Source organism: Stenella coeruleoalba (genome assembly GCF_951394435.1).
Source record: "Stenella coeruleoalba genome assembly, chromosome: 1".
NCBI lineage: Eukaryota > Metazoa > Chordata > Mammalia > Artiodactyla > Delphinidae > Stenella > Stenella coeruleoalba.
Genome location: NC_137169.1, coordinates 35230969 through 35258420, shown reverse-complemented (window position 1 = coordinate 35258420; position 27452 = coordinate 35230969). Strand labels below are relative to the sequence as shown.

Sequence of the window (27452 nt, the reverse complement as noted above, 5' to 3'; positions counted from 1 at the left end):
TCCATGCAAATGGAAATCAAAAGAAAGCTGGAGTAGCAATTCTCATATCAGACAAAATAGCCTCTAAAATAAAGACTATTACAAGAGACAAAGAATAACACTGCCTAATGATCAAGGGATCAATCCAGGAAGAAGATATTATAATTGTAAATATTTATGCACCCAATATAGGAGAACCTCAATACATAAGGCAATTGCTAACAGCCATGAAAGGGGAAATCGACAGTAACACAGTCATAGTAGGAGACTTTAACATCCCACTATACCAATGGACAGATCATCCAAAATGAAAATAAATAAGGAAACACAAGCTTTAAATAACACATTAAACAAGATGGACTTAATTGATATTTATAGGGCATTCCATCCAAAAACAACAGAATACACTTTCTTCTCAAATGCTCATGGAACATTCTCCTGGATAGATCATATCTATCACAAATCAAGCCTTGGTAAGTTTAAGAAAATTGAAATCGTATAAAGTGTCTATGAGACTAGATATGAATTACAGGAAAAAACCTGTAAAAAATACAAACACATGGAGGCTAAACAATACACTACTTAATAACCAAGAGGTCACTAAGGAAATCAAAGAGGAAATCAAAACATACCTAGAAACAAATGATCTTGAAAACACGACGACCCAAAACCTATGGGATGCAGCAAAAGCAGTTCTAAGGGAGAAGTTTATAGCAGTACAATCCTACCTCAAGAAACAAGAAACATCTCAAATAAACAACCTAACCTTACACCTAAAGCAATTAGAGAAAGAAGAACAAAGAAACCCCAAAGTTAGCAGAAGGAAAGAAATCATAAATATCAGATCAGAAATAGATAAAAAAGAAATGAAAGAAACAATAGCAAAGATCAATAAAACTAAAAGCTGGCTTTTTGAGAAGATAAACAAAATTTATAAACCATTATCCAGACTTATGAAGAAAAAAAGGGAGAAGACTCAAATCAATAGAATCAGAAATGAAAAAGGAGAAGTAACAAGTGACACTGCAGAAATATGATGGATCATGAGATATTACTACAAGCAACTATATGCCAATAAAATGGAAAACCTGGAAGAAATGGACAAATTCTTAGCAAAGCAGAACCTTCCGAGATTGAACCAGGAAGAAACAGAAAATATAAACAGACCATTCACAAGCACTGAAACTGAAACTCTGATTAAAAGTCTTCCACCAGGGACTTCCCTGGTGGTGCAGTGGTTAAGAATCCGCCTGCAAATGCAGGGGACATGGATTCGAGCCCTGGTCCCGGAAGATCCCACATGCCATGGAGCAGCTAAGCCCATGCAGCACAACTACTGATCCTGCACTCTAGAGCTCACAAGCTACAACTACTGAGCCTGTGTGCCACAACTACTGAAGCCTGCATGCCTAGAGCCTGTGCTCTGCAACAGGAGAAGCCACCACAATGAGAAGCCCACGCACCACAACGAAGACCAGCCCCCGCTCGCCACAACTAGAGAAAGCCCATACGCAGCAACAAAGACTTAACGCAGCCAATAAATAAATAATTTTAAAAAATCTTTCAACAAACAAAAGCCCAGGATCAGATAGATGGCTTCACAGGTGAATTCTATCAAATATTTAGAGAAGAGCTAACACCTATCCTTCTCAAACTCTTCCAAAATATAGCAGAGGGAGGAACACTCCCAAACTCATTCTACGAGGCCACCATCACCCTGATACCAAAACCAACAAAGATACTACAAAAAAAGAAAATTACAGACCAATATCACTGATGAATATAGATGTAAAATTCCTCAACAAAATACTAGCAAACAGAATCCAACAACACATTAAAAGGATCATACACCATGATTAAGTGGGATTTATCCCAGGGTTGCAAGGATTCTTCAAGATATGCAAATCAATCAATGTGTAAACCATATTAACAAATTGGTGAAAAAAAACATATAATCATCCCAATAGCTGCAGAAAAAGCTTTTGACAAAATTCAACACCCATTTATGATAAAACCCTCCAGAAAGTAGGCATAAAGGGAACTAACCTCAACATAATAAAGGTCATATATGACAAACCCACAGCCAACATCATTCTCAACGGTGAAAAATTGAAACCATTTTCACTAAGACCAGGAACAAGACAAGGTTGTCCACTCTCACCACTATTATTCAACATAGTTTTGGAAGTTTTAGCCACAGTAATCAGAGAAGAAAAATAAATAAGGGAATCCAAATCAGAAAAGAAGAAGTAAAGCTGTCACTGTTTGCAGATGACATGATACTATACATAGAGAATCCTAAAGATGCCACCAGAAAACTACTAGAGCTAATCAATGAATTTCGTAAAGTAGCAGGATACAAAATTAATGCACAGAAGTCTCTTGCATTCCTATACACTAACGATGAAAAATCTGAAAGAGAAATTAGGGAAACACTCCTATTTACCACTGCAACAAAAAGAATAAAATACCTAGGTATAAACCTACCTAAGGAGACAAAAGACCTGTATGCAGAAAACTATAAGACACTGATGAAAGAAATTAAAGATGATACAAACAGATGGAGAGATATACCATGTTCTTGGAATGGAAGAATCAACATTGTGAAAATGACTATACTACCCAAAGCAACCTACAGATTTAATGCAATCCCTATCAAACTACCACTGGCATTTTTCACAGAACTAGAACAAAAAATTTCACAATTTGTATGGAAACACAAAAGACCCCAAATAGCCAAAGCAATCTTGAGAAAGAAAAATGGAGCTGGAGGAATCAGGCTCCCTGACTTCAGACTATACTACAAAGCTACAGTAATCAAGACAGTATGGTACTGGCACAAAACCAGAAATATAGATCAATGGAACAGGATAGAAAGGCCAGAGATAAACTCACGCTCATATGGTCACCTTATTTTTGATAAAGGAGGCAAGAATATACAATGGAGAAAAGACAGCCTCTTCAATAAGTGGTGTTGGGAAAACTGGATGGCTGCATGTAAAAGAATGAAATTAGAACACTCCCTAACACCATACACAAAAATAAAGTCAAAATGGATTAAAAACTTAAATGTAAGGCCAGACACTATAAAACTCTTAGAGGAAAACATAGACAGAACACTCTATGACATAAATCACAGCAAGATCCTTTTTGACCCACCTCCTAGAGAAATGGAAATAAAAACAAAAATAAACAAATGGGACCTACTGAAACTTAAAAGCTTTTGCAAAGCAAAGGAAACCATAAACAAGATGAAAAGACAACCCTCAGAATGGGAGAAAATATTTGGAAATGAAGCAACTGACAAAAGATTAATCTCCAAAATTTACAAGCAAGTCATGCAGCTCAATTAAAAAAAAGCAAACAACCCAATCTAAAACTCTACATAGAGATTTCTCCAGAGAAGATATACAGATTGCCAGCAAACACATGAAAGGATGCTCAACATCACTAATCATTAGAGAAATGCAAATCAAAACCACAATGAGGTATCACCTCACACCAGTCAGAATGGCCATCATCAAAATATCTACAATCAATAATTGCTGGTGAGGGTGTGGAGAAAAGGGGACCCTCTTGCACTGTTGGTGGGAATGTAAATTGATACAGCCACTATGGAGAACAGTATGGAGGTTCCTTAGAAAACTAAAAATAGAACTACCATATGACCCAGCAATCCCAATACTGGGCGTAAACCCTAAGAAAACCATAATTCAAAAAGAGTCATGTACCACAGTGTTCATTGCAGCTCTATTTACAATAGCCAGGACATGGAAGCAATCTAAGTGTCCATCGACAGATGAATGGATAAAGAAGATGTGGCACACATATACAATGGAATATTACTCAGTCATTAAAAGAAATGAAACTGAGTTATTTGTAGCGAGGTGGATGGACCTAGAGTCTGTCATACAGAGTGAAGTAAGTCAGAAAGAGAGAGACAAATACCATATGCTAACACATATATATGGAATCTAAAAAAAAAAGGTTCTGAAGAACCTAAGTGCAGGAGAGGAATAAAGATGCAGATGTAGAGAATGGACTTGAGGACACAGGGAGGGGGAAGGGTAAGTTGGGATGAATTGAGAGTGGCATGGACATATATACACTATCAAATGTAAAATAGATAGCTAGTGTGAAGCAGCCACATAGCTCAGGGAGATCAGGTTGGTGCTTTGTGACAACCTAAAGGGGTGGGATGGGGGGGTGGGAGGGAGACGCAAGAGGGAGGAGATATGGGGATATATGTATATGTATAGCTGATTCACTTTGTTATACAGCAGAAACTAACACACCATTGTAAAGCAATTATACTCCAATAAAGATGTTAAAAAAAAACTATTAAAGGGAGTTTCAGGCTGAAGGAAAATAATCCTATATGGAAGCACAGTGTTGCAGGAAGGAATGTGAAACACTATATACATACACACACACACACACACACACACACACACACATACACACATAGTATATATATATGTGTGTATGTATATAAACACACACAGAGGTTTTGTGTATGCATGTATGCATGTGTGTACATAGATATAGATATAGACATAGATGGTGTGTGTTTAAATATTAATTGTTTAAAACAACAATAATGGGTGCTTCTCTGGTGGCGCAGTGGTTAAGAGTCTGCCTGCCGATGCAGGGGACACGGGTTCGTGCCCTGGTCCGGGAAGATCCCACATGCCGCGGAGTGGCTGGGCCCGTGAGCCATGGCCGCTGAGCCTGCGCGTCTGGAGCCTGTGCTCCGCAACGCGAGAGGCCACGACAGTGAGAGGCCCGCGTACCGCAAAAAACAAAAACAAAAACAATAATGTCTTGTGGCATTTAAACAGATATAGAAATAAAAGAGGATAACAAAAATTGCACCAAAGGTGGGGAGGGAGAGGTAAATGGAGTTAAACTGTCATAAGTTTCTTTCATTTTTTGGGAAGTAACAAAAGTACTACTTTAAGGTAGACTGTACTGAGTCAAGGAGTCATGTTTTTTAAATACACTTTCAAGTTTTAGAATAGATTTACAGAAAAATTGAGACGTTAGTACAGAGAGTTCCCGTACTCAATTTCCCCTATTATTATTATTTTCTTTTTTTGCGGTAAGCAGGCCTCTCACTGTTGTGGCCTCTCCCGTTGCGGAGCACAGGCTCCGGACGCGCAGGCTCAGTGGCCATGGCTCACGGGCCCAGCCGCTCCGCGGCATGTGGGATCTTCCTGGACCGGGGCACGAACCCATGTCCCCTGCATTGGCAGGCGGACTCTCAACCACTGCACCACCAGGGAAGCCCGCCCCACCTTTTTTTTTTAAAGCACTTCTTCACTTTCTGGCACTACACGATGATTTAGGCTTATCTTGTATATTTTCTGTTCCAATTTTAGTCAGCCATTTCTCCAAAGAGCCCTGGTTTCTTTGATTTGAGAATGGCATTAGAAACCAAGGTTCAGTACTAGCTGTGCTTGCTGCTAACGGGGTGCCCTCTCAGCTGACAGAGTAACGAAGCATACGTTTGTATACTAGCCTGTGTACACACATATGCATGTATGTGTGTGTATGTATAAATATTTATAAATATATATTTCTATATCTGTATCTATATTAAACTAAACATGAGTTCATATGGATGTAAGGAGATTATTCAGTCTCTATGGTAACTACTAAAAGAATAAGAAAAGAATGTAAAACTGACAAGGTAATGGAGGGAAAAATGGAAAAATAAAAAATAATTAGTCCCAAAGATGGCGATAAAGGAGAAATAAAGGAACAAAAACTTGGTGAAACAAGTAGAAAACAAAGAACAAAATGGTAGATTTGAATGTAAAGAAAAAATAAATAGTAAGAGTGTCAGAGAAAAATTAGTAGGATATTTGCCTCTCCAGATTCACTGTGTACATTTTTCCACCCTGCTCTTTGCCTTGGGCCTGACGTGCATGGAGTATGTCAGTGGATTCTTCACCTTCTGGCTTCTTGTTGGGTTCAGCCAATGCAGATCCCCAGCAAGACATCTCCCTTAGAAGTCCACTTGGGCTGCTGTGTCTGTCGATCAAAAGTCATTGCTTCTTTCCAATTGACCCACTCTATCGGAATTTCCTTCAGGATTACAGAAACCACTCCCTCTCTTCATCCCTTCAGGCCTACGGGTGTTAATCGTTCTGCTGTTCTTAGTTCTGGATTACCACATTATCCCTTGTGGGTCCCCTATACACTTCCACTGCCCAAACCTTAATAAATAGTACCTTTATAAAACCCTCCTTGAATTATACTAATTTCAGTGAGCCATCTGTTTCCTATTTGGATTCAGAATAATACAGTAATTGTGGAATCAGGAAATAGTCCCTCAAAATGGGATCCTGGAATTCAGTTGCTCATATATTTGAGGATCACAGTGATAACCTTGCGGGAAGAATTAGGAAGTAAGCAATCCATGGCATGTGGTAGCATCATCGTTACTCAAATTATCAATGGTGGCAGCATGAGATGAAATGCAGATGGAGGGCAAGGCATTAAGAGATCAAGTGGCTCTGACACTTCACTGCTATGGTAAGAACGGTGGTTATAAAATAGTGGAACCAACTGGATTCTTTTTACCACCCTGAAAAGTATACATAGGGAAAAAGAGAAAATAAAAGCTACAGAAATACAATTAAAAAGATGCACGGAAAACCAGAATACCTCCATGGAAGCAATGAAGGAGTCCTTTGTTTCCACTAATTGCAGAGGAAATATGGCTAAGAACCAATCCTAGGGTCTGATTGTAAGGGTGGTAGATTTGCAACACCAATTAAATGCTTAACTCTGCCAAGTCTCTTACACCCAGTCAAGGTTATTGATGGGTGGAGTAAAACTCTGAGACATGGGAAAGGGAGTCATGATGCAGACATGACACGGCTGAAAATTCTGACCCTCCATACTCCTTCGAACCTCTTCTTCTGGCTGGAAAAACTAGCTCTCCTTTGTATAAAAGCCTTACAATAATTGCACCCAGGGCAGTTGCCTCATAAGCTGAGGTCAATTCTCCTTAGGTCCCATCTCCTTATCTTATCACGTTCAGGCCCATATCAAGGCCCAGATGGAGAGGTATAAGGCCTGCTCCAGAAGAAGATGGCCTATGCACTTAAAGGCTACAAAACTTTGCCAAGGTGTAGAAACAAGGATCTAGGGAACATGTGTGGTAGTGGATTCTAAGGATGTTAGATAACAGGTTCTCAAGGTGTGGTCCCTCTACCATCAACATCAGCATCATCTGTGAACATGTTAGAAATGCCAATTCTTGGGCCTCACCTCAGATCTATAGAGTCATAAGCTTTGGGGAGGGGTCAGAAATCTATGTTTTAACAAGCTCTCAGGTGATTCTGATACACCCCAAAGTTTGAGGACCACTGATAGAATAGATCCATTATATTCCCATTTCCTGAGTCATCAGACACCCTCCTCTATTGCATTACTGCTCAAAACGGTGGTATCAGATCAGAAGCACTGGCATCAGCTAGGAGCTTGTTAAAAAATGCAGAAGCTTCGGCTCTACCCCAGACATACTGAATCAGATTCTGCATCTAAAAAGATCTCCAGGTGATTTGCATGCACATTAAAGTTTGAGAAGCCCTGTTCTACAGTAATGGTTCTCAAACTTTAGCATGTTTCAGAATCACCACAGTTTGAGAATGATGGTAGTAGGTAAACCTGCTCGATTCTCCCCAACCAGAGCCCTCAGGAAGGCCTGGAGGACACTCCCCTCATGAAGGCATTAAGAAGTCCTTGAAGAGCTTGCAGTGACTGGACTGTCATCTATAGACTGGAGATGATGGTTGGGGATAATGCAAAGGAATTATATCCCTTGATCTCAGTGGGAATAATGGGATCCCAGAGTAGAAAGGGCAAGATGGCCATGCTTACCTGTCAGAGACCAGGTAAGCCAAGAATGGCAATCCAAGTGCTTTGATCTCTAGGGAACCGTGGCAAAGATTTTTAGAAATGAAACAGTTGGGCAGCCTGTTAAGGTGTTGCTTGACAAACACAGATGAAAAATTCTAGATTTCTGGGTAGAAACTGGGGGGGTGGGTGGGTATTCTTGGCCTTTTACCCAATTTCCAGATCTAATTAAGTCAGTTCACAGATTCAGACACCCTCAACTGAGGGAGGAGCCTGCAATGTGGCTGCAGATAGATACCATGTGTTGTCCCCAAATGACTTCCTGCCATTGACCAAGGTAACTGTGCACTACTGAAAGGTACATGATCTTCCTTAGGTTAACAGATATTGGATCTGGGACTTCCCTGGTGGTCCAGCAGTTAAGACTCTGTGCTCTCAATGCAGGGGGCCCGGGTTCGATCCCTGGTCACGGAACTAGATCCTGCATGCCGCAACTAAGACCTGGTACAGCCAAATAAATAAATAAATATTAAAAAGAAAAAGATATTGGATCTGAATTCATGCTGATCCCCAGAGCCCTGAAGTGCCACCAGTGAGACTGGGAACTTACGAGAGTCAGGTTATGTATGGAGTCCTGACCCAAGTCTAATACAGTGTCCATGGGGTCATGGACCCTGTGTTTTTCCCCCACTCCCAGAATATATGGTGAAAACTGAGATACTTAATAATGGGTAGAATTCTTATACTGGTCTTTTCACTCATGAAATGAAGCCTATTATGATGAGAGAGGAAAAGTGAAAGCTCCTGAAATGACTCCCCCATTCCCATCCCCACCACACCAAGAAGGTAAGTCAGAAGCAATACTTCCACCTTGGGGAAATTACAGAGATTGGTACTACCTTTAAAACTTGAGATGTGCAAGGGTAGTGATTCCTAGCACATCCCCATTTGACTCACTTATCTGGCTAGTGCAAGATCCAGATGGGACATAGAGAAAGAGAGTAGATCTCTGCAAACTTAGGTAGTGATGCCAATCACAACTAGAGTACCAAATGTGGAATCTTCACTGTGGCAAGTCAACACAGCCCAGGCACCTGGCATTCAGCTTTTGACCTGGAAAACATTTTCTTTCCAGGAAAAGCTGAAGCAATTTGAATTTACATAGCAGGGAAAATAGTATACCATTACCATCTTCACTAGGACAATGTCAAGTATTGTCCTCCCTGTCATATTATGTAAGGGGAACTCAGGTATCTTGATATCAGACAGGACGTCTTGGTTCATCACATTGATGGTATTATGCTAAATGGACCTGTGAGTGGTAATTGCCTAGTACTCTAGATGCCTTTGTAAGATGTATGTGTGCCTGAGGTGGAGGGGGGTCCACCATATAGGGGAAGTTTCTAGGGCCTCTGTGGTCTGGGGTAACCTTCTAAAGGGAGAGACAAGTTGCGGCCTCTTGAATATCACACCACAAACAAAGAGAGACACTGGGATTGGAGGGAGGCCACCGTGGACCCCTCTATCGTAGAGGGAGCGAAGCTTGGTTCTCATGGGGTAAATACATATTCTGATTGTTTTCTCTGCCTGAAGTTCTTCTTCCAGGATCATTTGTAGACTTACAGAATGCCTTATCCTTCACTTTGCTATCAAATGCAATATCACCTCTGACAAGGGCACACATTTTACAGCATAAGAAGTGTGGCGGGAGATTGGTTCAAGATGGCAGAGTAGAAGGACGTGCTCTCACTCCCTCCTGCGAGAACACCAGAATCACAAGTAACTGCTGAACAATCGTCGACAGGAAGACATTGGAACTCACCAAAAAAGATACCCCACACCCAAAGACAAAGGAGAACCCGCAATGAGATGGTAGGAGGGGCACAATCACAATAAAATCAAATTCCATAACTGCTGGGTGGGTGACTCACAAACTGGAGAACACTTATACCACAGAAGTCCACCCAGTGGAGTGAAGGTTCTGAGCCCCACGTCAGGCTTCCCAACCCGGGGTCCGGCACCGGAAGGAGGAATTCCTAGAGAATCAGACTTTGAAGGCTAGCGGGATCTGATTGCAGGACTTCGACAGCACTGGGGGAAACAGGGACTTCACGCTTGGAGGGCACACACAAAGTAGTGTGCACATTGGGACGCAGGGAAAGGAGCAGTGACCCCATAGGAGACTGAATCAGACCTACCTGCTAGTGTTGGAGGGTCTCCTGCAGAGGCTGGGGGTGGTTCTATCTCACCGTGAGGACAAGGACACTGGCAGCAGAAGTTCTGGGAAGTACTCCTTGGCCTGAGCCTTTCCAGAGTCAGCCATTAGCCCCACCAAAGAGCCCGGGTAGGCTCCAGTGTTCGGTCCCCTCAAGCCAAACAACCAACAGGGAGGGAACCCAGCCCCACCCATCAGCAGTCAAGTGGATTAAAGTTTTACTGAGCTCTGCCCACCAGAGAAACAGCCAGCTCTACCCACCACCAGTCCCTCCCATCAGGAAACTTGCACAAGCCTCTTAGATAGCCTTATCCACCAGAGGGCAGATAGTAGAAGCAAGAAGAACTACAATCCTGCAGCCGGTGGAAAAAAAAATGACATTCACAGAAAGATAGACAAGATGAAAAGGCAGAGGGCTATGTACCAAATGAAGGAACAAGATAAAACCAGAGAAAAACAACTAAATGAAGTGGAGATAGGCAACCTTCCAGAAAAAGAATTCAGAATAATGATAGTGAAGATGACCCAGGACCTTGGAAGAAGAATAGAGACAAAGATCAAGAAGATGCAAGAAATGTTTAAAAAAGACCTAGAAGAATTAAAGAACAAACAAACAGAGATGAACAATACAATAACTGAAATAAAAAATACACTAAAAGGAGTCAATAGCAGACTAACTGAGGCAGAAAAATTGATAAGTGACCTGGAAGACAGAATGTTGGAATTCACTGCTATGGAACAGAATAAAGAAAAAAGAATGGAAAGAAATGAAGACAGCCTAAGAGACCTCTGGGACAACATTAAACGCACCAACAGTCACATTATAGGGGTCCCAGAAGGAGGAGAGAGATAGAAAGGACCTGAGAAAATATCTGAAGAGATTATAGTCAAAAACTTCGCTAACATGGGAAAGGAAATAGATATCCAAGTCCAGGAAGTGCAGAGAGTCCCATACAGGATAAACCCAAGGAGAATAATGCCGAGACACACAGTAATCAAATTGGCAAAAATTAAAGACAAAGAAAAATTATTGAAAGCAGCATGGGAAAAACAACAAATAACATACAAGGGAACTCCCATAAGGTTAACAGCTGATTTCTCAGCAGAAACTCTACAAGCCAGAAGGGAGTGGCAGGATACACTTAAAGTGATGAAGGGGAAGAACCTACAACCAAGATTACTCTACCCAACCAGGATCTCATTCAAATTCGATGCAGAAATCAAAAGCTTTACAGACAAGCAAAATCTAAGAGAATTCAGCACCACCAAACCAGCCCTACAACAAATGCTAAAGGAATTTCTCTAAGTGGGAAACACAAGAGAAGTAAAGGACCTACACAAACAAACCGAAAACAATTAAGAAAATGGTCATAGGAACATACATATCGATAATTACCTTAAACGTGAATGGATTAAATGCTCCAACCAAAAGACACAGGCTTGCTGAATGGAAACAAAAACAAGACCCATCTATATGCTGTCTACAAGAGACCCACTTTAGACCTAGGGACACATACAGACTGAAAGTGAGGGGATGGAAAAAGATATTCCATGCAAATGGAAATCAAAAGAAAGCTGGAGTAGCAATACTCATATCAGATAAAATGGCCTTTCAAATAAAGAATGTTACAAGAGACAAGAAAGGACACTACATAATGATCAAGGGATCAATCCAAGAAGAAGATATAACAATTATAAATATATATGCACCCAACATAGGAGCACCTCAATACATAAGGCAACTGCTAACAGCTATAAAACAGGAAATCGACAGTAACACGATAATAGTGGGGGACTTTAACACCTCACTTACATCAATCGACAGATCATCCAAACAGAAAATTAATAAGGAAACAAAAGCATTAAATGACACAACAGACCAGATAGATTTAATTGATATTTACAGGACATTCCATCCAAAAACAACAGAATATATTTTCTCCTCAAGTGCGCACAGAACATTCTCCATGATAGATCACATCTTGGGTCACAAATCAAGTCTCAGTAAATTTAAGAAAATTGAAATCATATCAAGCATCTTTTCTGACCACAACGCTATGAGATTAGAAGTGAATTACAGGGAAAAAAACATAAAAGAACACAAATACAGGGAGGGTAAACATTACGTTACTAAATAACCAAGAGATCACTGAAGAAATCAAAGAGGAAATAAAAAAATACCTAGAGCCAAATGACAATGAAAACACGATGATCCAAAACCTATGGGATGCAGCAAAAGCAGTTCTAAGAGGGAAGTGTATAGCTATACAAGCCTACCACAAGAAACAAGAAAAATCTCAAATAAGCAATCTAACCTTACACCTAAAGGAACTAGAGAAAGAAGAACAAACAAAACCCAAAGTTAGCAGAAGGAAAGAAATCATAAAGATCAGAGCAGAAATACATGAAATAGAAACAAAGAAAACAATAGCAAAGATCAATACAACTAAAAGCTGGCTCTTTGAGAAGACAAACAAAATTGATAAATCATTAGCCAGACTCATCAAGAAAAAGAGGGAGAGGACTCAATCAATAAAATTAGAAATGAAAAAGGAGGAGTTACAACAAACACCGCAGAAATACAAAGCATCCTAAGAGACTACAACAAGCAACTCTATGCCAATAAAATGGACAACCTGGAAGAAATGGACAAATTCTTAGAAAGGTAAAATTTTCCAAGACTGAACCAGGAAGAAATACAAAATGTGAACGGACCAATCACAAGTAATGAAACTGAAACTGTGATTAAAAATATTCCAACAAACAAAAGTCCAGGACCAGATGGCTTCACAGGTGAATTCTATCAAACTAAATTAGAGAAAAGCTACCACCCATCCTCCTCAAACTCTTCAAAAAATTGCAGAGGAAGGAACACTCCCAAACTCATTCTATGAGGCCACCATCACCCTGATACCAAAACCAGACAAAGATACTACAAAAAAAGAAAACTACAGAACAATATCACTGATGAGTATAGACTCAAAAATCCTCAACAAAATACTAGCAAACAGAATCCAACAACACATTAAAAGGGTGATACACCACGATCAAGTGGGATTTCTCCCAGGGATGCAAGGATTCTTCAATATACGCAAATCAATCAATGTGATACACCATATTAAAAAATTGAAGAATAAAAACCATATGATCATCTCAATAGATGCAGAAAAAGCTTTTGACAAAATTCAACACCCATTTATGATAAAAACTCTCCAGAAATTGGGCATAGAGTGGACATACCTCAACATAATAAAGGCCATATACAACAAACCCACAGCAAATATCATTCTCAATCGTAAAAAACTCAAAACATTTCCTCTAAGATCAGGAACAAGACAAGGATGTCCACTCTCACCACTGTTATTCAACATAGTTTTGAAAGTTTTAGCCACAGCAATCAGAGAAGAAAAAGAAATAAAAGGAATACAAATCGGAAAAGAAGAAGTAAAACTGTCACTGTTTGCAGATGACATGATACTATATATAGAGAATCCTAAAGATGCCACCAGAAAACTACTAGAGCTAATCAATGAATCTGGTAAAGTTGCAGGATACAAAATTAATGCACAGAAGTCTGTTGCATTCCTATACACTAATGATGAAAAATCTGAAAGAGAAATTAAGGAAACACTCCCATTTACCATTGCAACAAAAAGAATAAAGTACCTAGGAATAAACCTACCTAGGGAGACAAAAGACCTGTATGCAGAAAACTATAAGTCACTGATGAATGAAATTAAAGATGATACCAACAGATGGAGAGATATACCACATTCTTGGATTGGAAGAATCAATATTGTGAAAATGACTATACTACCCAAAGCAATCTACAGATTCAATGCAATCCCTGTCAAATTACCCATGGCATTTTTTACAGAACTAGAGCAAAAAATCTTAAAATTTGTATGGAGACACAAAAGACCCCAAATAGCCAAAGCAGTCTTGAGGGAAAAAAGCGAGGATGGAGGAATCAGACTCCCTGACTTCAGACTATACTACAAAGCTATAGTCATCAAGACAATATGGTACTGGCACAAAAACAGAAATATAGATCAATGGAACAAGATAGAAAGCCCAGAGATAAAGCCACGCACCTATGGTCAACTAGTCTATGACAAAGGAGGCAAGGATACACAATGGAGAAAAGACACTCTCTTCAATAAGTGGTGCTGGGAAAACTGGACAGCTACATGTAAACGAATGAAATTAGAACACTCCCTAACACCATACACAAAAATGAACTCAAAATGGATTAGAGACCTAAATCTAAGACTGGACACTGTAAAACTCTTAGAGGACAACATAGGAAAAACACTCTTTGACATAAATCACAGTAAGATCTTTTTTGATCCACCTCCTAGAATAATGGAAATAAAAACAAAAATAAACCAATGGGACCTAATGAAACTTAAGTTTTTGCACAGCAAAGGAAACCATAAACAAAACGAAAAGACAATCCTCAGAATGGGAGAAAACAGTTGCAAAGGAATTAACAGACAAAGGATTGATCTCCAAAATATATAAACAGCTCATGCACCTCAATATTACAAAAACAAACAACCCAATCTAAAAACGGGCAGAAGGCATAAATAGACATTTCTCCAAAGAAAACATACAGATGGCCAAGAAGCACATGAAAAGCTGCTCAACATCACTAATTATTAGAGAAATGCAAATCAAAACTACAATGAGGTATCACCTCACACCAGTTAGAATGGGCATTATCAGAAAATCTACAAACAACAAATGCTGGAGAGGGTGTAGAGTAAAGGGAACCCTCCTGCACTGTTGGTGGGAATGTAAATTGATACAGCCACTATGGAGAACAGTATGGAGGTTCCTTGAAACCTAAAAATAGAACTACCATACAACCCAGTAATCCCACTACTGGGCATATACCCAGAGAGAACTATAATTCAAAAAGACACATGCACCCCAGTGTTCATTGCAGCACTATTTACAATAGCCAGGTCATGGAAGCAACCTAAATGCCCAGCAACAGATGAATGGATAAAGAAGATGTGGTACATATATACAATGGAATATTACTCAGCCATAAAATGGAACAAAACTGGGTCATTTGTAGAGATGTGGATGGATGTAGAGACTGTCATACAGAGTGAAGTAAGCCAGAAAGCGAAAAACAAATATCGTATATTAACGCATATATGTGGAACCTAGAAAAATGGTACAGATGAACTGGTTTGCAGGGCAGAAATAGAGACACAGATGTAGAGGACACATGTATGGACACCAAGCGGGGGAAAGCGGTGGAGGGGGGTGGTGGTGGTGTGATGAATTGGGAGATTGGGACTGACATGTATAAAGTGTATAAAGTGGATGGCTAATCAGAATGCGCTGTATAAAAATAAATTAAATTAAAAAATAAAAACAAAACAAGTGTGGCAACAGGCTCATGCCCATGAAATTCACTGATATTATCACGTGGCTGATCACCTAGTATGAAACAGCCAGACAGAACGGGAGGTGGATTACTAAGCACTCGGTTACAGTGCCAGAGGGAAGAAAACACCCTTCCAGCAGTCTATGTTCTAAACCGGAGGTCAGTTTTCGGTGCCATCTCCCCCATGGCAGGATTCGTGGCCAGAGAACAAAGGGCTCTGGGAGTGGTCCCTCTCACTGTTTCACCTACTCATTCACTAGAAGACTTTTTTGTTTTCCATCCTTGTAACCAAAGGCTTGGTGGATCTGAAGCTTCTAGTGTCTACAGCAGTAAATTCTTCCGCCAGGAAACATGGTCATGGTTCCAGTGAACTAGAAGCTGAGATTTCCCCTGTTCATTTTAGGCTCCACATGCCACTGAGCAGTCAGAGGAGAGGTTCTCTAGCTTGGCTGACGTGGCTCATCCTGATCACCAGGGAAAGTTGTGTTGCTGCTACACAGTGGGGATGAGAAGGACTTGGTTTAGGGCAACTCTAATTCTTCTCTTGCTCTAAAGTTCTGGACAGTGGAAACTGACAACCCAATACTGTCAAGACCACCAAAGACTTGGATCCTACAGCAATGAAGGCATGTGTCATTCCACCAGGTAAAGAAACTCATCCAGCTGCGGTGCTGGAAAGGGCAAAGGGAACTTGCTTTGAGTGCTGGAAGAAGACAGCTGTGATTACCAATTTAGGACCTATTACCAGCTCCAAAAATGCAGACCGTAACAGCTGTGTCTATGTTTCTTTACTGTTTGCTCCCATATGGGTTTCTACTGCTATCTGACGAATTATCACAAATTCAGCAGCCTAAAACAACACCCATTTACTAGCTCACAGCTCTGTAGGGCAGAAGTCCAGGAGCAGGGAGTTCCCTGGTGGCCTACTGATTAGGATTCTGGGCTTTCACTACCATGGCCCAGGTTCAATCACTGGTGGGGGAACTGAGACCCTGCAAGCCACGTGGTGCGGCCAAAAAAAAAAAAAAAGTCCAGGCGCAGCATGTATGGCTGGGTTCTCTGCTCAAAGTTTCAAAAGGCTGAAATCAAGGTGTTGGGCTGCATTCCCATCTGGGGCTCAGGGTCCTCTTTCAGGCTCACTTCGTTGTGGCAGAATTCAGCTCCCCATGGCCAAAGGATTGAGGCTTCCTTATCCCTGCTGGCTGTCAGCCAGGGGCTACTCTCAGCTCCTAGAGGCCACCCATATTCCTTCTCCATCTCCAAAGCCACCAATGGACAACTTCTCACGCATTAACTTCAAATCTCTTTCACCAGGAAGAGCCCTGGGCGTTTTAAGGGCTCTCCTGACTAGGTCAGGCTCACCCAGCTTAGTCTCCCTTTCATAAATGATTTGGGACCTTAACTGCATCTGCAAAATCCCTTCATAGCAGTATCTAGACTAGTATTTGATTGAAAAACAGAGAAAACACACTCCAGGTGTGTACACCCGGGAGCGGGAATCTGGGGAGACTATCTCCGGATTCTGCCTACCACACCTCCTCACTTTAACCTGATTCCTTATTTGAAGAACACTAGTAGTAGTAAAGCTTTAGGTTTCCAGAGAGGTTTTTCTGGATTGAGATCGCCTCTTGATAAAATGGTAGTCAGTGGGCTTTTGTGCATCCCGCTGATGGGGATGCGAATTTTTCACCCAGATGAAGAATGAGAGGGCATACTGAGGGAGGAAAGAGGAGAGCCCTGCCAGATAGTTCCTGTTTGTCCCTCATTCTGTTTTCCTCCTTGCTTTCTGCCCAAACAGAGGGACTGATGTTGGCTCCATCAATGGGCTCCCTTGTCCTTGGGCTCTGGTTGGTTTATCTAGTGGGGAGGCCCAGCAGGAGATTACGGGACAGGAGAGTCAGGTAGGGTATTTATTTCTCAGGTTTCCTCCCTACAGCTGCCTCAGGTTGCCCGTGTCCTGCAACTGAGGGCTTCGGTTCCTCGTAGGACAGTTATCTCTGCACGACTTTCTCCTCCCGGATTTCAGTCCCCATGCCCCCATCCCCTTCACCCTTTCAGGCTTAGGAGGAGTAACAGCTCTGCTGTTCCCAGCCCTAGGTTGCTGCACTATCCCATGTATCTCCCCTACGCCTGCCCACGCCTTCATATAGTCCCTTTATTCAATCTTCTGAATTATCCTAATTTGAGTGTGCCATCTGTTTTCTGTTTGGACTCAGTGATACAAGAACCTATTAAGAGATAGGCAGGGGAGTACGGCAGATGGAGATACAAATATTACCTTTATTACCACTACAACTGACACTGGACAATATGGCTTAGGTCTGCTAGGCAAGCAGGTTGCTAATATTTCACCCCTGAGGTCAGCCCTGTGAGGGTTTATTCCTGTAAAACTTATGGCAGAGGTGGGTAGGGTAGGGAGTGTGCTTTTTTACAGAGAGAAGGGAGGATGGGACTGAGCTGAGCAGTTTGGCGCCTCCTTTCTGACAAAGGAGTCACTCTCCTTCCCCTGGGAAAGACCGAGAAGGCGGGGCAGGCGCCCGGAGACATCTATAGAGGACAGACCTCCTTCCAAACGGGAACGCGAAGCCTGGCAGAAAGGTGGCACTCCTCCAACACTCTGTACAGCAAATGATACTTTAAATAAAGTCAAAGGTAAGCAAAAAACAGCCAAAGACTTAATATCCAGAATTTCTATAAAGAACATCTACAAACTGTTTAATTAAAACATTAAGAATCCTACTGAAGAATGGACAAAGTCTTCAGATAAGCAATTCACAGAAGAGGGAATGCTAATGGCAAATAAACATCTGGAAAGATGTTCAACTTCAGTCATAATGAACGATTCGATTTTTTTAAATGTTTTTTTCCCCCGCTTCAGATTGGCAAGAATCCAGCCTTGATGAAGATGCAGGGAAACAGGCGCTCACAGGCTGTCAGTACGAATGTAAACTGATAAAGCGTTTTGAAGGGCAATTTGGCAGTGAATTAGAACTTTGAACGTGCATATCCTTTGGCCAAGCAAGTCCACTTTCAGAGATATATACTGGAGAAATATTCATATTTGTATCCACACAGAGAAAGGCATGTACAAGGATGTATATTGTAATACTGATAAATTGGAAGCAATCTTTTTGTCCATCAATAGGGGAAGGATAAAATTTTCATATTCTGGGGCTTTCCTGGTGGCGCAGTGGTTGAGAGTCTGCCTGCTGATGCAGGGAACACGGGTTCGTGCCCCAGTCCTGGAAGACCCCACATGCCGCGGAGCGGCTAGGCCCGTGAGCCGTGGCTGCTGAGCCTGCGCGTCCGGAGCCTGGGCTCCGCAACGGGAGAGGCCACAGCGGTGAGAGGCCTGCGTACCGCAAAAAAAAAAAAAATTTCATATTCTGGAATAAAATGCAGTTAAAAGAATGGCCAAAGAAAGGGAGAACAGTAAGATAGATTGAGTTTATATATATATATATATATATATATATATATATATATTCCCCCCCACAAAGGAAAGACATCCTATAAGACCTCCCATGTATAATGCTAAGTGGAAAAAAAAAACAAGTTGCAAAAAATATATACCTAATACCATGGGTAGAATTCATGAGTGTAAAAATTAAACAAGGGAAGAATAAGATTCTGTAGTTAGGGTTATTGAGATTTTTCAAAATTCTAAACATGAAAAAAAAACCTTTCTGACTATCCACACTTGTACTCTTTGAGTCATACATTCACTGGTTGTATTTAAGTTTAAAGATTGCATGTGGATGGGAATGTAATTAGCTAACACTCTATTAAATAATATGGCCAAGAGCCTTCATGTGGTCCTAACAACATGCATATGTAGGGGAACGGCACAAGAAGAGTTTCTGGATGCAATCCAGCCACCCAGTAATAGAATAGAAACTAAAGATAAGGGCCAGTTATAGGAGCCTCCTTTTAAAGATAAGGATGTATAACATGGAACAGCAAATATTATTATATTCTTCCAAGAATATAATGATCGCTCATGCAAGCACAAATTTTGTAAAGTGATTCAATGCTGTTTTGTATAATGATGTTATTATTCAATGTACTGTGTGTCTGAAATGATTCTGTGTAAATGTGCTGAAATTTTAGTTATCGAGTCCTAATGTATAATAGATGTATCACGGATATTCCCCTATGACATACTTGGATACGGTAGAAACCTATGAAAGAAAAACTTTACCAAAGGTTTAGTTTCCTTTTTGACACAGTTACAAGCTATCATGAATCTGTGTGATATGGACTATTACTGGTAAATTGAGTAAAGGGGGAAACTTAAATTCCGAAGCCTTAGAAATGCAGACTCAATGGTTCAAACAAATAATAGAGTGACACTAGATTCTGAACACATGGTTGGATGTGAAAATATATAACATGATATATGGAGCCTGATTTGAACATGCTGTATAAAAGTGATAAAAAGACTGGGAGCTCAAATAAGAAAGTTAAAATAGAAATGAAGATGCTCTTGTATTAGAGCAAGGTAGGAAAAAGCTTAATGAAGATCGGGTGAAATAAAAATCATCAGCATAAACTCATGATTTTGAAAGATAAAGATTCCCTCAGAGACACTGAGATCCCTCAGTTGCTATCAGTCATCCAGTTCACCACTACCAGCTATATGAAATGACATAAATTCATGAAATGATATAAATACATAGCCCAAGTGCCCAGGGTCCAGGTCTTCAAATTGCTTCTTACCAAAAGCACCATGTGTTTTTTGAAATGTGCACAATGTTTGGTCTTGGGATGGGAAAAGCAAGTTAGTTCTGAGACATCTCTTTTTTGGAAAGAATTAAGATGAAGCAGGAAGGCTAGCTTGATCGATTTCCTTACAGATGTTCCAAGCGAATACAACGCCTCTCTCGGTTTTTCTTGCCACGTCTCTCTGTACATCATTTCTATTCTCTCTGCCTGAATGTCCCCATGAGGTATGGTTCTATTAAGAAGGAGAAAAGAGGCAACAGACGTGGGGTAGGCAACCTACAATGTCTATAACAGGTACTCTGGTTGGTCCAGCTTCGGTCAGGTGCCCACTCACTGACCAATCACTGTGGCTGGGAAGAGAGGATCTTATAAGAAGATGACAGCACCTATTCACACTTAAGATGAAGAAGTGGTGAAAGTGATAATTCCCCCAAACAAGGGAACAGTTCCCAGAAGAAGAAAGGGAACCTCTACTAGATATCTATTGCTGCTAACAAATTACCCCACAACTCAGTGGCTTAAAATGACAAATGTTTACTATCAAAGACTTTCTGTAGGCCAGAAATCTGGGCATGCCTTAGGTGGATGTCTCTGACTCAAATCTTATCCGTCATGAGGCTGCAGTCAAGGTGCTGGTCAGGATCACAGTCATCTTAAGGCTCAGTGGGAGCAGACCTGCTTCCAAGCTCATTCACAGGCTGCATCAGCCCCTTGACATAGCTCTTTCCATAGGCAGCTCACAATACGGCAGCTGGTTTTCCTCAGAGCAAGTGAGTGGAAGAGTGAGAGAGGGCACCCAAGACACAAGCCAAAGCCTTTTTGTAACCTAATCTCTGAGGTGACATTGGACCAGCTTTGCTGTATTCTATTTGTTTGAAGTGAATCTCGAGGTCCAGCCCATATTCAAGCAGAGGGGGCATGGAGACCAGAATGTGGAGATCACTGGGGACCATTTCACAGGCTGCCTAGCACAGGTTCTGAGCAGGTAATACAATCAAAGACCACTAGCTTGAGCAGTGACACATTGAATCCAAAATGTAGTAATTCTAGTCTAATACAAACAAGCTGAGTCTGTAGAAAAACCTTGAGATTCTCATGATACTACAATGAGGATGTTAATAGAAAATGTGCTAACAGGTGGTAATAATGCATACAGAAAGTTTTAAAATTTTGTTCTTATTAAATATGAAACAGATACAAAATGATATTTATAAAATATATGTAAGATATAAAGAGTAGTGATAAAACAAAGATGTGTGATCACACCACACCAGAGAAAGGGGACAGCCATTACTCTTGAAGTCTCCAATGCCACTCCCTTCCCTCCCACTCCAGAGGTCACTATCATCTTGAATTTTGTGGTCATTATCACTTGCTCTTCTTCATAGTTTTACCACAGATGTTTGTAGCCCTACACAAGATATTGTTTGGTTTCCCCTGCTTTTGACTTCATGTAAATGGAATCATACTTATATGATTTCTCTGTGATTTGTATATATTTGTATATATTTCAATATATTTGTATATATTTGTATATATTTCAATCGTAAGTGAAAGATTTGCTTCTTTCACTTACGATTATGTTTCTGAGATTTATCCATTCGATGTGTTCATACTGATGCTTTCAATTCGACCCAAACGTCACTAAGCTCTTCATATATTACTCTAATCCAAGAGCAAACTCAATTTTACCATTTGAGTCACCAGCTTTTTCTTCACTTTTATAAACAACACTGTAGGACTATACAACAACACATCTATACATTTATCAATGGACATTTGAGTTAATTCCTTATTTTTGCTACATAAATAGTGGTGCTATGAACATCAATGAATTATTTCCGGGTACACTCGTGCACAAGGTTCTCCAGGAGATAAACCTGGGCAAGGAACCGCTGGATCAAAGGTATATGAATGTTCAGTTTTAAGAAATAATGCCATATTATTTTCCAAAGTGGTTGTAGTGATTTATACTCCTATCAGCAGTGAATAAATGTTGCAGTTGTTCCAGATCCCTTCCAATACTTGCTATTGTCTGACTTTTAAGGTGTTTTTTTTTTTTCCTCCAATCTGGAAAGTATAAAATGAAATTTCACTGAGGTTTTGATTTGCATTTCACATATTAGTTGTAATATTTTTTAAGACATTGGCAAGTGCAATCCAGTGGTCAAATGCGAATCTGAACTCTACGTGCAGGTGTCAGCCATTATCCATGTAACTATTTACAAGCTGTTGTTATCTTAACTGATCATCATACCTGTACAAGTTCTTTGATTTAAAAGTTAAATGCCAAGAATCAAGATTTGTAATAACTTCGTGTAATGCTTCTGTTGCAAAGTGGGTTAAGATACAGACAAATGGTGCTAAAGAAAATAATTGTCATGGGCATTGTACCTCTCTTGTATATATTTTGATACATTATGTAAAGGTGGTTGTAAGGGAATTATACATTATACATCATCTCTGCTGCCCTACAGGGAATACAAGCGAAAAAGGAGTGGAACCATTGGAGGCTGGACAAATTTTGTTTCTGGTACAGACCCCAGCAGATGGTGGTGCTTTGAAAGTCTTAAATAGAATTTGCATACTCAGATTTACAGTGAAGTGTTAATAAGGAATTACTTACCTTAGATGTTATTCTGTATTGCCAACAATGATCATAAACACGCTGAAGTTGGGATTGAAGTTGGGATTGTTAAACTTAGTGAGGTCACATCCTGATTGGACAGTACCCAAGAAACACGTTCCAGGAGGAGTCTGATTTCCAAGTATACTGCCAACTGCAGGGGGGCAAGAAATCAGGTGATCGGTCATAGCTGGTGGCAATCCGTGCTTGGAGGCAGAGCTGAAGAAACAGTACCTGCCAGGCACTTGCATTCACTCTGAGCTGAGCCTGGACCCCAGGTGCCTGGGTGAGCCTGACTTGGGATGCCAGAGAGCAGTGACAGGAAGACAGTGGACGCTGGGTGCTCCTGGTGTTGCACTTCAAGCTGCTTTTTGTCAAAGCTAGTACAGGAAGCAGATCAAGATGACGTCTATGAATGTACTGTCCAAGTGTAAACTGACAATATTTTTGAAAAGCCATTTAGCACAGTCGTCAAGAACTTAAGCATGCTCCTATTTTTTCACCCAACTTGGAATCTGCCCATTCAGTTGGTTTCGTGTGGCTGAAATATTGATAAATTCATCTGAATGATCTGAAGAAACATTAAGAGGCTACAGACACAGAAACCCGGGAAAGTCTAAACATCCTGGCCTTGGGAAGCGTAGACCTGGGAGCTGCCGTGGGTTTGGCCAGTCCTGAGAACTCTGCAGCAGCGGCATCTCAACGTGCTACCCCTATTCATAGTGCTCAGTTTCCCACCCCCTCTGCTCTAGCTTTTCTTTACCACCTGACTCCTGCTTATTTAGTTTCTACAGCCACAGTCATCTTCCGGCAAACCCACCTCCCACTTGGCTCTCAGTATTTCCTTGTTTGAACTCTCCAAGAGGGAGCCTGATTGGTCAGACTATCTTTCCAAATTGGACAAATCAAGGGTCTTGGGCTATTCTATGGATTGGCTGCCCTTGGATCAGATGTCTTTCCGTGGTCCAATCAGCCGGGGCTGAGAGGGGACAGCCCGCCCATAGCCGCTCAGTGCAGAGTCCAGGGGTGGGGGCAGTTTTCCTTATAAAGGACTTCGTACTTTGTTCCTACAAAAGAAACCTAAGAAAACGATTCAGAGATGGGACTAAGAAGTGCATTAAAGTGCTTTTATAGCGCACGCGCACACACACGTTGAAATCCCTAATGACCATCAACAGATTCTGGGATGTCCAGGTGCGGAACAGTGAGCAGCTAATTCAAGGTTTTCACGGGAAATGCTCACGAAATAATATGCCATAAAATCGCATATACACTATGATCAGGGTTTTCTAAGAAAAGACTGTACGTGTTTAGTTTTTGCTCTGTACGGGAAAGTTAACGGGTGAGTGGTACGGCACACACTTTCAAATGTTCCATAATGAACAGGTACTCTGGTTATAATGAAGGAAAAACACGAAGCGTTTGTTAGCGTCCACGCTCCTTCACGTTAATTGGGCCCGCACCTCCTCCGCGCGCCGCCCTCTCCCGTCAGGGAAAGTGCACTTTTCTGGCCAGTCCGCGGTTTTTACGACGCACGGCTTTCCCAGCCGGAGAGAGCCGGCACCTAGTTCGCGGCGACAGCGCGCCCCCGCCCGGCGGGGCCGGGCTCCTCCGCCGCCTCGGCGCCCGCCCCGCCCCCCGCTCGGGCCCTCAGTCCCTTCCCCTCCCCGGCCCCGCCTGCGACTGCTGCCTTCCAGCTGCGCGGAAGTGCGCGCTCCCGGCCGGCCATGGCTCCGCTGCGCTTCTCGGCCAACGTGTCGTGGCTGTTCCCCGAGCTCCCCAGCCTCCCCGCACGGCTCCGGGCCGCGGGCAGTTCGGGTTTCGAGGCGGCCGAGATCGGCTGGCCGTACGGGGAGCCGCCGGAGGCGCTGGCGCGCACGGCGCAGGAAGTGGGGCTACAGCTCGTGCTGATCAACACGCCCCCGGGTGCGCCGTGGGGGCCCGGGCCTGGGCGGGGCGAGCCGGGAGAGCGAGCCGGGAACTGAGGCCCATTCTCTCCGCAGGAGACCGAGAGAAAGGGGAGATGGGGCTGGGGGCCGTTCCCGGGAGGCAGGCGGCCTTCCGAGATGGGCTGGAGCAGGCTGTGCTGTACGCCAAGGCTCTGGGCTGTCCCAGGTATCCTCCTCTCTCCAATCCCCCGCCCCCATGACCCACGAGAAAACAGGCCGCCGGGGCTTGAGAGGCTCAGAGGTCCGAGCGCACTGGCCCTTCTTCGCCCCTTCCGTCCGGGTCCCTTGTAAATTGCCTCCTGTATTTAATCTGTTGTGTGTCACTCTCAGTTTGCAACTCTTTCTTGCTCAACTCATGCTGGGATCCCGTGCTGGGAGCTTAGTCTGACCTGGGAGATAGATAGCACAGTAAACAAACGGAGTGATCCGTTTGAGGACAGGTCAGTTCAAGGAGGCTGTGGGAGCAGGTAGGCAGTAACTCTGGGATCAGAGAAAGCTTCTTACAGGTAGTGGGTCTCTAGTGGGCACTTGCTTGAGGTAAGGAGCATTCCCGTCAAGGATGCAGGGGCCAAAGGCAAGAGGGGCTTGGTGTGCTCTGCAGAGTTTACGAGGCTGGAAATGTAACCTGTCTGCTTTGGAGGTGGCTGAAAAGGATCAGGTGGTGAAGTGAGGGGGACTCAAAGTGGGGCTGATCTCATAAATGTCAAATCCTGCACAGAGCAACCAGGCTGAGAAGGAACTGGCAACAAGGGGTTATTAAGGGGGTGGAGGAGTGTGTGTGCAGAAAACAGATGGGAAGCTAAGAAACAGATGCAAGGAGGAGTGACAAGCAGCGTGGAATTCCTGAGAAGGGTAAGGGTCAAACTAATTTTTTAAAGGTGAGAATCATGTTTGTAGGCATGAGGAGAAGGGGCACGGAAAAGGAGAATTTGGAAGTACAGGAGGGGCTAAGTGAGAGACCTGGGGAGATGGGAATCCGGCATGATCGGAGAGCAGCTGGAAGAGGTGCACCCAGGGAGCAACGGAGTGAAAGCTCGCGCTTCGAGGATGGACTCCACAGCCCCGTCCAGGCCCATTTTCCCCACAGGATTCACCTGATGGCTGGCCGAGTGCCCCAGGGGGCTGATCGAGCAGCAGTCAGGGGTGAAATGGACACAGTTTTTCTGGAGAACCTGAGGCACGCGGCTGGGGTTCTGGCTCAGGTGAGACGGTGAAAACACATACAGACACACATGCTTCATGAATGTGTGTGTGTGTGTGGAGGGGATGCACAGTGGGGAGAGCAGTGAGGCACAGAGGCTGGGCCCCGGTCCAGGCCGGAGGGATTGGTGGTGGGCTTGATCGGTGATTGAGGGGGTACAAACCTCAGGGAGAGCTCTACTCACGGATCCTGCCTGGTGCCAGGAGAACCTTGTGGGGCTGCTGGAGCCCATCAACACCCGCATCACGGACCCCCGGTACTTCCTGGATACGCCCCAGCAGGGTAGGACCCCAGCCCTGTCTCCTCCTGTCCCTTGATTCTTGGCGCCCTCCTTGAGTCTCATGGCCTCCTCCCCGGTTTCTCTCCCAGCGGCAGCCATCTTAGAGAAAGTTGGAAGACCCAACCTCCAGTTACAGATGGTAAGTGGGAGAGAGGGAGTGCTTCTCAGAGGGCCCATGGGCCTGTGTTCTCCAAATCCAGGCAGAATGGTGTGGCCTGCAGGGTCTGTGACTCGGAATCTCTGCCCCAGGACATATTCCACTGGCAGATCATGGACGGGAACCTGACAGGGAACATCCGGAAGTTCCTGCCCCTCGTTGGTGAGGGCCCCTTTCTTGGCTCCTTCCTAGTCTGCCATGCTGCTTCCTCTGTCCTCCCACTCTTTCTACCCCCCCACATCTGCCCACATCTGCTCCCAGGGCACGTGCAGGTGGCACAGGTCCCAGGCCGAGGGGAACCCGGCAGCCCTGGAGAGCTGAACTTCCCCTATCTGTTCCAACTGCTGGAAGATGAAGGCTACAAAGGCTTTGTGGGCTGCGAGTACCAGCCTCGAGGTGAGGGTGGGCAGAGCTCCAGGCCTGGCCCTGGGGAGGGGGCTCTGGAGGGACAGGTGTCGGGCAGGGGCTGTTTTCCTCCTCGTGGGTTGAGATGCCTCGGGTCCCTCTCCCCTCAGGAGACACGGTAGAGGGCTTGAGTTGGCTACGTTCGTACTGGGATAAGCGGGGCCGCCCACAGGCTGGCCAGTGAGGTCCTGCGCTCCAGCCACACACCTCTGGGATGGGAGCTGCACATCCCGAGTCTCCTCTGAATTAAAGACAATCTGCTGAAGGTTTCCATGTGTGTATGTTATTGGAGGGGGCGGGGGAGGGACACACAGTGCCTAACGTTTCAGTTTCTTTGGGTCACTTCCTTCCTGCAGAGAAGGGACATACAGCTCACGTTCAAGTCCTCCAGTCTGTGCCAGTGTTGCTGTGGAGATGGGAGAGCTTTCGAGCTCACCACCTCACGTACAGATGAGAAACCAAGGGTCCGAGAGCAAAGGGACTCACCCGTGGTCACAGATGCTTCAAAGGCAGAGCTGGGATTGGAACCCAGGTGTCTTAGTGGCAATTGTCCAGCAATGATGTCCCCGTGGGAAGTGAAGACCACAGGGCTCAAGATGGGGGTGGGGGAGGCGGGTGGCTGACCGCAAGCCAAGACTCGGA

The 27452-nt window shown here is 43.2% G+C and overlaps 2 protein-coding genes across 3 annotated transcripts in view; one reads left to right on the top strand and one right to left on the bottom strand.

The window, feature by feature from the left end:
• The window catches only part of PTPRF (protein tyrosine phosphatase receptor type F), a 184639-nt gene extending 160645 nt beyond the window's left edge, over positions 1 to 23994 (bottom strand). The window contains exon 1 of the mRNA XM_079920119.1: positions 22819 to 23994. The gene's annotated coding sequence lies outside the window, so the exon portion shown is untranslated. The remainder of the gene's footprint in view (positions 1 to 22818) is intronic.
• Positions 23995 to 24526: 532 nt separating this feature from the next.
• HYI (hydroxypyruvate isomerase (putative)) lies at positions 24527 to 27045 on the top strand. Of its 2 annotated transcripts, XM_079917523.1 has the most exons (8): positions 24527 to 24744; positions 24822 to 24933; positions 25855 to 25969; positions 26172 to 26250; positions 26338 to 26387; positions 26498 to 26567; positions 26667 to 26801; positions 26921 to 27045. In XM_079917523.1, the coding sequence occupies exons 1-8, from the start codon at positions 24546 to 24548 to the stop codon at positions 26992 to 26994; spliced, it is 834 nt and encodes a 277-aa protein (XP_079773649.1). In that variant the 5' UTR covers positions 24527 to 24545; the 3' UTR covers positions 26995 to 27045. The 2 variants fall into 2 exon arrangements, with proteins under 2 accessions (XP_079773649.1, XP_079773648.1); XM_079917522.1 differs by having other exon boundaries at positions 26498 to 26801.
• Positions 27046 to 27452: the final 407 nt, after the last annotated feature.